At 36.5% G+C, this 14,598-nt stretch overlaps 1 protein-coding gene across 1 annotated transcript in view; it reads right to left on the bottom strand.

The window, feature by feature from the left end:
- Positions 1–3,978: 3,978 nt before the first annotated feature.
- The window catches only part of LOC122813841 (E3 ubiquitin-protein ligase TRIM39-like), a 212,015-nt gene continuing 201,395 nt past the window's right edge, over positions 3,979–14,598 (bottom strand). Inside the window, exon 6 of the mRNA XM_044086376.1 lies at positions 3,979–7,024. Coding sequence (XP_043942311.1) covers positions 6,955–7,024 — 70 coding nt within the window. The 3' untranslated portion in view covers positions 3,979–6,954. The remainder of the gene's footprint in view (positions 7,025–14,598) is intronic.

Genomic DNA, 14,598 nt, shown 5'->3' with positions numbered 1-14,598 from the left:
GGCATTATATAGAAGATTCTATAGCACCTTCCTGTGGCACATACTCTTCAACTTCATTCTGTGCCATCCATTGCTCTATCATATGAGAACTCACTGGCCTATCACTCCTCAACATTGACTGCATTAGAGTTTCCACAGTTTCCTGTTCCTTCCCTTGCTGTCTGGCTTCACGTGAACGTTTATACTGGTTTCCTGTGGAAGGTTCCAAATTTTCTTCTTATGGTACCTGACTAATTGCTTCCTGTTTCACTGATTTCCCCTTAATTTGGATATCCATTACTCTATCCTGTTGTGGTGCTTTCTCACTTAGATTTTCTACACTGAATCCTTCACTTTGCAGGTACACCATGACCTCAGTTTCTATTTCTTTAAGTTCTCCATTACTAATCTCCTTTTCTACTTTTTTTCTTTGTCTTCTTATTTTTTGTACTGTAAAGTTTTCCATGTCTGGATTCCTTTGCCTGTATTTCTCTCAATTATCTTTGGTGCTGCTCTTTTTGTATTCAATAGTTTTGCCTTCTAATTTGCATAAATATTACACCATATTAAATCTCTTTTTCTTTCCCATGTCCACATGTCTTCTTCAGATGTTTCCCGATCTTCCTGTTTCTCCCTACTCTGGGGACTCACTCCATCCTGTTGTGATGTAACCTGTGTTAGGCCTTCTACACCAAATCCTTCACTTCACAGGCACTCCATAACTTCAACTTCTATTCTTTTAACTTTTACTTTACTAATCTTCTTTTCTACGTTCCATCTTTTGTGAAATTTTCCATATCCAGATGCCTTTGCCTGCATTTCTCTTCGAATATCTTTGGGGCTGCCTTCTTTACATTGATTAATTTGGCTTTCTCCTGTGCATAAATATTGCACCATATCAAATCTCTATTTCTTTCCCATGTCCATATTTCTTTTTTATACATTTCAAATATCTCTTGGCTTAGTTGTTGATATTTTTGCACTTCCTAGGATGCTTCTTTTTCCAAACAGATCACAGTTTCTTGATCTATATACTGTTTTTCACAAATTTGTTGTATTAATGAACACAAATTTTCATTTGAAGCTTCTGACAGTTTTTCTTGCAAAAGTATTTTTCTTTCCTCTAATTTCTCTCTTAATCATTTTGTATATCTTGTGTCTGGAAATTCTGGGCTTTTTGCATAATAGTAACAACACATAATTTCATTTGTATCCTCAATAGTCCACTTTATCATCTTTATGGCTCTTCTTTGGCCTATCAGTTCTTGTGATTTTTGTGGACTGCTACTTCCTTGTACAACAGGGGGGCCATCCTCCCCCCTGGGTCTGGCCTGGCCCCACTGTAGTAATGTTTCCATATTTTGAGGATTCTACACTGTCATCTTTTCCAGTCCTGGCACCAGTGTGCCTACCAGGACTGGGCACTTTTTTATACTGTGTCTTGTGCACCCAGCTATCTTTTTTAGTTTTTGACCTACTTCTGTCCATGATATATGCTATATAAATACAGTCTATATATCAGTGTCGCCTTGTTGAGATTTTATGAAAACAAGGCCCACCTCGTGAAGGTACTGACAAGACTTGAAGATGAATTTAATTTCAGCATTGCTACTCCTTTTGGCCATGGAGAGTGCAGTTATGACCTGCTATTTGGTGATACTAGGTCGAGGACTGGTGATTGGGGTACGTCTGGTTGGGTCAGGTGGGTGAAGTTTGCACCAAATCTGTCTGCTAGCAGGTTGGCGATGTCCTCAGTGTCAGTATGAGTGGTACCGTGCAATACAGTTTGGCATAACGCTAGACCTTTCCTTTTAGATTTCTGACATAGCTAAAGAATGCCTTGTGATTATCCTTAGCTAGGGATGCTAGTTTAGCTTCCTAATTGGCTTTATATTTGTATAGGTGTTTATACAGGGTATTTGTGTACACTTCTGTGTAGGAGTCATTGTTGACAGTGGTAGCAGGGGGGTTTGAAACCATTTATGCCATCACTTAGGAGGCTATGCTTTGCTTTGGAAAAACTTTTCATCCTTTTTGGTTTGGGGGGTCAGGTATGATTGTTACTTTGAATGAGACTGATTTATGATCAGGCCTTACTAGGGAGAGCAACACACAGGGAGTAGTGCAGTGGCCCTCTATGTTGGTTGGTAAGTACTAAGTTTAGGATAGTCGAACCTCTTGTGAGGGTGCAGACTAACTGTTCTACACCATTTGTATTAACAAAGTCTAGAACCTTAGGGTGAGAATGTCTGTGCTCATATGACTCCCAGTATATGGAAGGACAGTTAAAATCACTCATGACCAATGTGTTTGGCTGTATAGTGAGTGAAAAAGCTTCACAAACTGTTAACACAGACTGTGTTAGCTAATAATACAAGGACATTTGACTATTTGCGACCATTTGGGATTATTTGTGTATAGTGAGTGACTCATGTAGGTCCAGGTAGGTAGAGTGGTTCTCGTGGTTCACGGTGGGGGACCAATAGCTAACAATGATATGGAAGAGGGTTTTACCTACAGTTAGTTGGACTTGGAGTAACTCTAAGGAGTCGTACTGTTTGACCAGTCTTGAGGTGTATTTGTCTTTAATGAAGATGGATATACCTCTGCCTTTGGTTCTTCCATGCTAGTTTTGAGATCTGAATGTGTGGAAGGCACTTTAGCCTTGCATGGCTGGGTGCTCTCTGCAGCCTTGAACCATGTCTCGCTGACTGCACAGACATGGCATCTTCCAAGGTAAGGAGTGCCTCCAGTGACTGCAATTTCCAATTTAGACTCCTAGCATTAAGTAGCATAACCCTGAGTTTGTCTTTAGCGGATTTTTTTATCAACCATATCTTCCCAGGCTGACAGATACTGGATCCCCCTGGATTGACACCAGAAGCTAAGCCAATTATTGAAGTCAATCATTTTTGTTTATATTGAGGCATCATTCTCTGGGTGATGGTGAAATGCTGCTTAGGGCTAGCGACATATACCTGCCTGGGACACATAATCTGAGAGCTCAGTCATGTCTCTCTTCATATCAAGTCTATAAAATTAGAGTGAATGAAAAGAAAGCATGTAACACCAGGAACAGTGGCATTTTTTCAAACCATTTTATTCTGCTTGTTATCAAGAAACAGTATTACATGAAATAATCATGCTCGTTAACACAAAGAAAACATATAGGAAATAAATACATTTTATCATGCGAACATTGATGAAATCTTAAATGAGAACAGATCACATATAAAGAAAACTGATCACAATTCATCTGTGTAGCTGATACTGCAATCCATTTTAAGAGCACTGCATACTTTATTACTACAGCACTTCAAATTAAAATGCCCTCTTTTATAGATTTCTAGAATCTAAACATAGTCACTGACATATCAGACAACAAATCAAGAAGCCATTTTTTTCTGTCCCCATGAGGCATACCGCTTGTGATGTTAACCAAAAAACAGACAATTACCTAAGGCAGAGATGTCTTTGTAAGAGCAGAGGAAGAAGCTGTATCACACACTTTTCCCCAGATCATTCTCACTGACGGACAAAAAAAAACGTGTACATGGTGTGCCTGCATTGCTCCACACCTCCAGTATGTCCCATCCTCTAAATTTGAATAAATAGCATTTTGCAATATTTAAAGAACAGAAATAGAGAATATGTAGTGTATATTTATGATGACACTTAGAAAGAAACTAATTAAATTTAAACAACAGCTCATGAGGAAAGTAAATGCAAACAGATGAAATTGTGGAGAATTATGAGATTAGGTAGAAATATGGTGGAACTTACTAAAAACGTACACAACTGGCTAGGTGTTTTTTAAATGTCACTGTATATGAGTTAAAATACAAGAAGTATATAAAAAGAATACAATAAATGTTAAAAGAAGGAAGGGTGAGGAATATCTATAAAAGAGAAAATATTTAGACTAATATTGATTATGTATTTGATAAAAAGAATAGAAAATGTAAAAATGACATTTTACAGAGTTTTCCATTCATAAGCCCATAAAAAATAAAATTTGGTAAGATGTGGAATAAAGAAACAAGACTGAATATTTAAACTGGATTATGATATAACCAAAACAGAATTATTTTGTATAACTAGGGAAAGATCAGCAAATATGAAAATGTTTTACCAAAGTAAGATATATTGATGGAAAAACTGAAAACAAAATAATGTGTGCATGGTATATGACAAAACATAAAGAAAGAAAGAAAAATTGAGATAAGGGTATGCATTTTTTGATGCATCAGTGAAAAGAAACATGATAAAAAATATCAAACTACATAAATAATGAATGTATGAATCCATCAAAAAAGAACAGTTGAATGAGGCAAATATATAAAAAAGAAAAAAGGTGATGTAGTATAATTTATTGCAAGAAAAGAAAGAAGAGAGATAATTAGGGTACTGAGGATTCTAAAAGAAAGAACACATAGACAAAATTCAATAAAAAAAAGCTGTGGGTGAGTAAACAAGACAAAAAGAAAAGGTTATGCAAACAGCAAAAGCCATAATGGATAAAACAAATATAGAAGAATGAAGGTAACTCTCTCTCTCTCTCTCTCTATATATATATATATATATATATAGCTAGATAGATATATATAAAAAAACCTGGATGAAATAACACTAAGCAGACAGAAAAAAGATAAACATTTTATAAAAGACTACAGAAATAAATGTTATGAAAGAAGAACATATAGTAAATGTAAAACATAAAATGAAGACAATCTTTTGATCCAAATATCCAAATATAAAATGAAGACAGTCTTGATAACTGGAGACGGCTATGTTTTTTATGATTATAAGTTGTTATGTAAAATACTGCAAAAAGGTTAGACAAATTGTTAAATAAAGAGCTATACAAGGAATTTGAATCAAATGGGAAAGTAAAAGGAATAAGGAAAAACGGATAACCATACCCGAAATCACAAACTGTAGAAGTGAAGAGACAAAGCAGTATATTCAAACCAGATATTAGTAATGCCCTCAATAATGTCAATAAGAATGTATTACTGACTGACTCAGGAAAATCTAAAATGAGATGTAAATACATAGAATGGTATAAAAATAGATTATCAGTTAATATGCAGGCCATTAATAAATAGTTGCATTGGTGAAAACATGGAAAGGGCTAGCTGTTTGCAGTAAGTAGGAATGAGACAGTAAGGACCACCAAACAGAGAAAAAATGACTGGGTATTAGAAATAGGAAAGACTACATACCCTCTTATAGTACAAACATATGCATGTGATGTCCCGTTTATCATAAATAAAGCAGTAAAGCCACATAAATAAAAATACAAGCGGAAAGGATTAATGGTTCACTCAATAAAACACTTATCAGAAGACACATGAACAAGTGTACCAAAACAAAGTGAAGGCAACTTACAGTAAATTATTAAAGTTATTTTATCGTAAGCTGCCTTCGAGTTGTTTTGGTACACTCATAAATAAAGCTATGGCTGAGGAATATTTTGGATTAGTAATATAGAAGTTAAAGAATATGAGCTTAACGCTACAGATATGAAAAGTATAATAGAAAGTGGTGAAATTAAATAAAGTTTAATTTTAGACACTAGGTACAATGTTTGGTGCAAGGGAAAAAAGAAGAGAAATGGAAAATATAATTATAGAAATGACAAAGAAAGTAAAGTGTGGGAGGATATAATAATAATCTTTATGGAAAGACAGTGCATATTGTGAAAACATATTTAATGACTGTAGAAAGATATGTTAGGGTTTATGCAATAACTGAGAAGTAAAAAGCAAGATTAATGAGCTTATTTTCAAATATATCTACGATTCTAGATTAAACCCAAAAATAGCCAGTAAAACAGACATTTCCTTTTATGGTAGAACTTTAGATTAAGCTCTGTGCAGAACTGTTAACTAAAACAAAAACAGACTCAATATCTTCATGCCAGCTTCCATGTTCTTATCCAGCCCCTGCCCACCCCCTTCTGCATGCCCAGTTTTGTCCCTAGTTTCTGTCCCTCAGGAAAACAGGACTATGCTTCTCCCATATTGTGCACCTCTTAGGGTTTCCCTTTTTTCTTTCATTTCTAAACAATCTGAATGATGCTGAGATCTTTCAAGAAAGAATACAATCAAGCCTGCTTAGAACAGAAACTGCTTTAGTCAGACAAAAGAAACTAAGACTTTCTATTTATCTTTTGAGTATCCTTGTTGGTGCTCACTGAATATGATCCGTAAATGATTCTCATACTTATCTAATTTATATGGGTACCTCCAGTGAAGATTAATAACAGAACATGAGACTAAGAAGTATCAGTATAGATCATCAGTACAATTTAAATAAATGTTAATAAGGCAAACATCATAGTACAACAGTAATATTACTACTATCAGGCAGAAATAAGCAAAGTAATTTATAGTTCTGTGCATGCCCTGTCTTTACAGTCTTATTATAGCATCCCACATCATTGTTTTTGAATGCTTTAGTGACCTGATAAATACCTACAGGTGTTACTGTCTGTGATCTAAGTGTCGCATTGTGAATTCTCTATTTTAGAAGGATCGGATCAGGTTGTGTGACTGTCACTTTACTGTAGTTCCTTGATGCAGTGATTTCACTGGCTTTTTATAATAGTCTACCATTACTAGCATGTTGCTTCTCCTCTCCCTGCATTCCAGCAGTCTAAAGGTTCAAAACTAATGTTGCTCTACTACAAATTCAGTTTTAGCTGACAGAAATACAATCACTGTTTGGCTTTTTAGTAAATAACTAAGAACATATCAAAGAGACAGAAAAAACAGTCTGAAAACATTTATAAAGTGCGACTCCTTTTCTACCCTACACATAATGATAAACGGGATTACAGTTATGGGAAATGGACAGTTTATAGAATAATAAATTCATAATTTCTGGACTCTACATCTTCATTCCACGCTTAAGTTTCTCATTTCTAACCAGCACGTTGATTTCTGTTTGAGCTGTACAATATGCTTCTGTTTACTCTGTGAATGTCACTGAGGTTGTTGCTGCAACTGTGGGCAGGGAATTTTGTCGGTGTTTCTTGTGACTGAAAAATAAGAAACTCAAATTAATATCAGTAAAACAGAAGAATATTTTATCCCCAAAAATGTTTACATATACACCTAAATATTAAGGTAATGGAGACCCAAATAGGAGACATCATGCAGACCTTTCACTGAAACTGTACTAGTTAGTTAATAAAAAAGAAGTTATGTACTCACCATAATATTCCATCTGTGTTGCCCATTTTCATTCTTTCTCAACTGTTGGGTTTGGATCCGATCCTCGGATCTGACTCAGACATTACTTTAGCTCGTGGCCACCAAAAAGCTCTTGAGCTCCTCTGTTACCTATAATGCACCATCCCCTAAAATACTTCAGATCTTGTTTGCTGTTTGACATAAAGCAGGAAGTACTACTATAACATTTCTAAGAAAAGAGGCCATATCTGGAGCTCAACTTGATGGACAGTGGTGTCCTTATAAAGTCTCTTTCTTCCAGAAATCAGTTTTGAAAAAGGTTGGGGATTGGTGGCTGGGGAGTTGAGGAAGAGTGAAAATGGACAACACAGATAGAACATCATGGTGATTACATAACTTCTTTATCTGATGTTATCAATTTTCAATTTATCCTCAAATGTTAGGACAGAGTCCCCAGCTACCTAAATTCCCAGGTGGACTCTAAGGAAGGATATTCCTTAGCACAAATGAGCCAAAGGCTGCTCTTCCCCTCAAGACCAGGTCCAGTTTATAATAAGTAATAAAGGTATGAGGATTTGTCCATGTTGCAGCAGCACATATGTCGTCCATGGCAGTCCTAGATAGAAACACTGAAGAAGTAGACACAGATCTAGCTGAATGGGCTTTCAAAAGTCTTGGTAAGGATAGGCAGAATTTGTTGTAGATAAATGATATGCAATTCATCAGCCATCTGGCTAGAGTTGCCTTTGCGTAAAGTTGTGACTGGTTTCAAAGCAGTTTTTAGAGTTGCCTTTGCAACTGATTTACCCAATTTAGAATCTGCAAAGGAAATAACTGAACTACCTTCCTCATTTCTTTTGTTCTATGTAAGTAAAAACGTAATTGTCTGTAGACATCCAATAAATGCATCATATGTTTAGGAAAGAAGACTGGCAGGTTAATGGATTGGTTAATACTGGATTCTGACACCACCTTAGGAAGGAAAGAAGGATTGGTATGTAATTCTAGCTGAGGTAATGGCTATTAGAAAAATAGTTTTCCAAGTCAGAAATTTAAGATCACATTTTGCTGCTGTTTCAAATGGGGAATGAATTAAGGCCTGTAGTACCAGATTTAAATCCCATGATGGAGTAGGGTCTTTATAGGGAGGCCTCAGCAGGAGGGTACCTCTCATAAAAGCCTTACAAAGCTTAGATAAAGCTAAAGAAGAATTTTCAAACCCAATATGAAAGTTGGAAATTGCTGCTAACTGAACTCTAATTGTTGAGAAGTTAGCTCCCTCATTAAAATTCATTGCCAAAAACTCCAGAACACTTTGTACGGGAGCTGAGAAGGGGTCAATGCACTTCTCATGTGCCCAAATAACAAACCGTTTCAATTTACTTCTGTAAAGTTTTCTTGTCAAAGCCTTATGGGAAGATAAAAGTATATGTTGGACAGGGGAACAGAGCATCTGCTGTCTGTCTATTAAAGGGATTGGAGAAACTACTCTGTTAGCTTGAGGTTTGAGATATCCAGATGAGTCATGCCCTTCAGGTGAGACAGGAGGTCTGGAATTGGATACAGAATCCAAGGTGGACAAAGTAGTGAAGCCACAGGAAGGGGAAACAAATCTGTCAAGGCCAATAAGGTACAATAAGGATGACTTTGTTCTTTAACCAGGCAGCTTTCTACAGAAATTTGAGAATCAGGGGAATTGGAGGATAGGCATAGAGGAGACTGGGGGCCAATCGTGGAGCATAGCATCCCTCAGTGATTCTGCCGGTGAGAGATCAGGGCAAAGAAGCTGCTGCACTTGTTGTTTAGGGGAGATCTGAAAATATCACAGCAAGGCTGGCCCCATTGATGGAAAATCATTTCTGCCATTTCCATATTGAGATACCACTTGTGAGGTAGTAGAATGGACTTGCTCAATTTGTCTTCTATCATGTTGGACTTCCCCAGAATGTACATTGTTATCAGGAAGCAGTTGGAAGAGATCACCCACTGCCACACTCTGAGGACTTCTTGACACAAGGGATACAACCTGGTTCCCCTTTGTTTGTTTATGTATCAGACTACTGACATGTCTGTCTGTATCACAATTATCCGAAAAGGGAGAGAGTCTTGGAAGGACTGCAATGCTAAGAGCACCGCTCTCACTTTAAGGACATTGATATGTGTATTGACCTCTTCGGAGGACCAAGTGCCCTGGGCTGTCTTCCCCAGGAAGTGCCCCCCCCCCATCCAATCTGGGAAGCATCTGTGGTTACTACAGCCTTGGGCTGAGGGAAAATGAAGGGGCGGCCTTGTAGAACTTGATCTGATCGAATCCACCACCAAAGGTATCTCTTGCATGCCTGAGTGATTCTTATTTGGGCTGACATGTATTGATAAAGAATCGATCATTGTGTTGCTAACATCCACTGAAGTATTCTCATATGAAATCTTGCTAGAGGATTTAAAATTATGGCCACTGATATTGACCCCAAAGCTTGAAGAATCAAACGGGCTAAAATTGTGGTAATGTGAAGCATTTTTCTGACCTGGAACCTGATAGTCTGCACTCTTGAAAGAGGAAGAGAAGCTGTCAATGAAACCATGTTGAAAACCGCTCCTATGAATTCTATTGTTTGAGATGGTTGCAGCTGAGATTTGTTGTCATTTATGGTTATCCCCAGAAGGGAGCAATGGCAGATTAAATGTACCTTGGTCCCTTGACTGTTTTCAAACCATAGACCCCCTGAATACATTTTAAGACCATGAGTAAATCTATATTTTATTTGAATCATCTTCCTGATTTAATGTATTTCTTGTTAAGTATACCAACATTTACTAGAGTGCATTTTAGATTTGTAGTTTTGCAGTGAAACAAAATGTATGAAAACATAAATGACAAAATTACCAATTTAAGAACATTTTAACCAACTCCAATGACTAACTGTAATGATGCAGTCTGGTAAATGGTGCAGAGGATTAAGGCACTTGTCTCTTATAGTGAAGGTATAGGCTTTACACTTGAGCTAGTGAATTAACTAACCTGCCATCTCTAATCAGGGCATTTTACACAGTTAGAATTATGCATGTGTGCATACATTTGAACACTGTGTCTTAATAAAATAAGATTTAAAAAATTGATTTTTCCCCTCAGAAGCACACTACATAAATTATTCTTACAATGCAGCCCACTACATAAAATACTTTTACAATATATAGGCTTATGAATCTTATTCTTTTGTGCACAAGTGACACTTATTGGTTGACACTTTACTCATACAACCTCCTAGTCTTCAATCTTTTCAACATGTTTTTTTTGTTTTACTATTTTTTGCTGCTTTCACCAATGAGTAATGGCTGTTGCACACACGAGACAACACTGTCAACAATTTTTTTGCATAGACATAATGTTGCATTAAACTGTAAATAAATACATAGAGTATGAACTTCTGAATTTGTGCTTTGCATGTTTCTGCAAGAATTACAGTGGTACTAACATACATATCATGTTTATAAAACAGAAGATTAGATTTTTTCCGCATGTATAGCCCCAGAAAGAGTACACTGGTATTAAAAATACAAATAAAGCATACTGTATCATACGAACCATGATATTCATAAGGTATATACTGCATGTACTCATAAAAGTTCACCATAGTGAATTAGATAGCAATAATGCACTGTGTGATCACAGGTAGTTACTAGGCATATGGGCTAGTAGACCAATGAGAAGCCAAGCCCAGTGTTCCAAAGCATTTTCTGGGTGAGTTACTTGTTCAAGATCATACAAGAAGCAAACATAATCTGTGAAAATCAAACCCTGAATCACTGGAAGTTGTTTGTTAACAGCTCACAGCCTTGCTTCTATATGCTAACTGCCAGACAATTACTTTAAACAGATTAAAACACAACACTAAGACCTCAAAATTAATCATGGTAAAGTAATTAATTATTTAACAACATTTTTAAAATAGGATTCACAGCAAAAGTGCCACTAATCATTCCAAGCAGCTAGAAGAGATGTATAGTCAAAAACACAATATTAAAGAAAGTCAGTAGTCACAAAAATGCCCACCCAATAAATAAGTCCCAAGCAATGAGACAAAGCATATACTTAAAAGCATGCTTACCAAATCCAAAACATCACCACACACAAAGACACACACACACACACACACACACACACACACACACACACACACACACACACACACACACACACTTGTAGTTGTGCTATGCATTCACTGAAATGGGGCTCTGTTGCTTTAGATTAGGGCTGGCTGGAAAAGTGTTTTATATCACTTGAATCTTGTGCAGCTGGCTTGCTCTAAATCGGGACTGGGGCTGGCTAGAATAGTGCTCTACATCATTTAAATCTCCTGTGGTTTCCTGGAAGTTCATCAATGTCCTAATGTTGATGTTTCTGTGCTTGCTGCCCTGTCCTTATCATCAAACCATTTCTCTTCATTCAGAATATTATGTCCCACAACCAGTCTTCACCAATACCTAAATAGTTTTACTAGCACCTCCCAGCCAAATACATAGTTTTGTGATGCTGTTCACCCCACCTCTACACTTCTAATTTATAAACCTTATGATAACATTTCTGTCCTACCTATTTACTTCCTCTCACCTCCACTTCTTTGAATTTCTAAGTTCTAATTGTATAATCACTTATCTATTTGACAAACCCACTAATACATCTTTTCAAATGTTCAATTTTTAACATCTACTAATGCATAAATATTTTCTATACTGCAACTGCCTTTATTTCATACGGATGTAATCTAATTAGCAAATGTATGTGTAATTGTTAATCTACTTAATATCTATCTATCTATATATATATATATATATATATATATATATATATATATATATATATCTGGGATCCGTACGGATCACCGAACGGCAACATAACCGAAACAGATTTGGCCGGGCATACTTGTGCGAAAGTGCTTTTCACCGAAAGGCACTTTTGCGTAAGTATGCCTGCTGCAGAGATCGCACTACAGTGGAGATAAGGGAGAATTCCCTTTTCCCAACTGTAGTGTGACCTCGGAGTGAGAATATTTAAGTAGGTGGGGTGTGGGGGTGCAGGGGGGCTTGCCCCCCTGCAAAAACGTAAAAGTAATGTTTTTTTTTTTTAAACACACTAACAAAAGCACTTTTTTCAGTGAAAGCGCTTTCGTTAAAGTGTGTTCAGTGATTGTGGATTCGGACTATTGAACTTTCGTTCAATAGTTCTAGATCCATATATATATATATATATATATATATATATATATAGGTTCATAGGTTTATACTAGGCTATCTGCCCTAAGGCATTTATAAGCCTAGCCCAAAGTTGTGTGGCTATATATAAAAATACTGTACCCATTAGTTTGTTGTGCCTCTGTCCAGCAGTGACACAGAGATGATTTTTCTCTTGAACAGAGCCAGTGCTCTGCCTCACATGGACCGGGATTTTATTCCAGAGCATAGGGAGTCTCTAGTGATAAATCTATCCTCCCAGCCGCGTCCTATTTATATCCGTGCTAAGGTTTAAGTTGCTTGCCCTAGTGGTTTTGTTGGATTTGGATTTTTTGAGGTGGAGCATGTCCATTAATTCCGGGTTTGACATATATATATATATATATATATATATATATATATATATATATGTATATATGTTACTGAATGTTTAAAAATGTCTACAGTATGTTGTAGCTTTTCTTCTTGATCCTCTGCTGAAAAGAGTTTTTTGAATAAACCCATTTGAACAAACCCAGTAAACAAAAACAAAATAAAATAAATGAAAATAAAATAATTGTTTTAACAGCCTCAGTGTAAACTGGTTTGGTGGAAGTGTTCTGTAGTATCTGTGTTGTGCTTATCAAATGGGTTCTGAGGTGGGAAGGGAGCCTCCAATTTAAGTAAATACTTACACATCTCATACTGAATCATTATGAAGCAGCACTAAAGAGTTTTCAGCAGGCATGAGGCAGTTACTACACTGCTTGAAAATACCAAGTGTTATCAGGCTGGCTACAGAAGGGCAACAGCTAACTGATTGGATAGTGTAGGTGAAGGGGTAGTACAAAACAGGATAAGATAACAACTTACTCTTGCTATAAAACAGATGGGCATAACTGACTGGACTAGAAAAAGGTGACAATATAGGATATGGCTAAAGGACAGAAGAATATGCGCTATGACTACTATAGAATTCACAAGTACAAAAAAGAAACGTAAAAGTTACAGAAAAAGTGCAGAATCAATAAGGTATTTGGTAACAGTGGGGTAATGTGGCCTGTGCCTAACTAGTAAAAGTGATGACAACCAACAGATGGAACACGGACATTCATAATATCTTATTATTTACACATCTAGTGTCAAAATGGTAGCCTATCCATCCTTCCACTGAAACAGATCACAAAGATATATACAAACGTTCTTGCTAATAAATATAGAATAAAACATGTTTTAACTTAACATTTGCACTTTTCTTACAAACTACTTAGATATATCAAAAACAGCACCTGTTTACTTGTAATGGATCTAGAGAAATCCAGCAGTCTTGCTGGACTGGTAGTCTGGTAAAAACCATCAGCATTTGGGTTCTTATTCCATCTATGACGTTAACTATAACATGAATTCCAGGACTGAGTTATCTGTAAGTAAACAGGACAATAAGGCAATAGTTTCTGAACGTGCACTTCAGAGTCTCCCTAATCTGAACCTTGCCCTCTTAATCTGCAAACATGACCCCTCAGTTCTCTCCCACCCCCCTTCCTAGATCCCACCCTGCCTCTGGACATGCAGTATGTTTGTATCTTGCACTCACTTTGACTTCCCTCTTACAGTGACTTCCGGTCCAGTAGCTACAGTCTCACATTACAGGACCACTGTTCCATTCCTTTCACTACTTCTGTGGTCCTTCTTGGAACCATTTCACTGCTATCCTCCTTCTCTTTGTAAAAGGACATACACTTTTCTGGTGAATATAATTAGCATTGCTTGGAAATTATTAATGGCTTAACGTAATCATAATCCTGAATCATCATGCAAATATCTACCTAACAGGCCCATACTGATGTCTGCGTATGTATGATGGTCGATATTAGAATGGCATCAAGTGATACCTTTGTTAAAATACCATAGTAACATACCACATCTAATGGCAGTATGTTATAATGTTTGTGGCTTTCAGTTTTATGAATTAAGAAGCAGTGACTGTGCTTGGCCAATGTGGCAGATAAAAATGGGTCAGAAAAACTAGGGACATGTCTTATAAATGGCAAGTAACAAACACAGAACATGGGCTGATTTTTTTTTTTATTAATAACTATCGAATAATCTGCTCTGTTTACAATATGAACCAAATAAAAATAACAGGCTACACCAAAGAAGTGTATTAAAGCTTGAAGAATGGCTGGTCAGACTCTTTCCCAAAAATGTTTTT

The sequence above is a fragment of the Protopterus annectens genome, chromosome 10.part0 (assembly GCF_019279795.1).
Source record: "Protopterus annectens isolate FY-2018-M chromosome 10.part0, PAN1.0, whole genome shotgun sequence".
NCBI classification, from domain to species: Eukaryota; Metazoa; Chordata; order Ceratodontiformes; family Protopteridae; genus Protopterus; species Protopterus annectens.
This window is presented reverse-complemented; position numbering and strand designations above follow the sequence as displayed.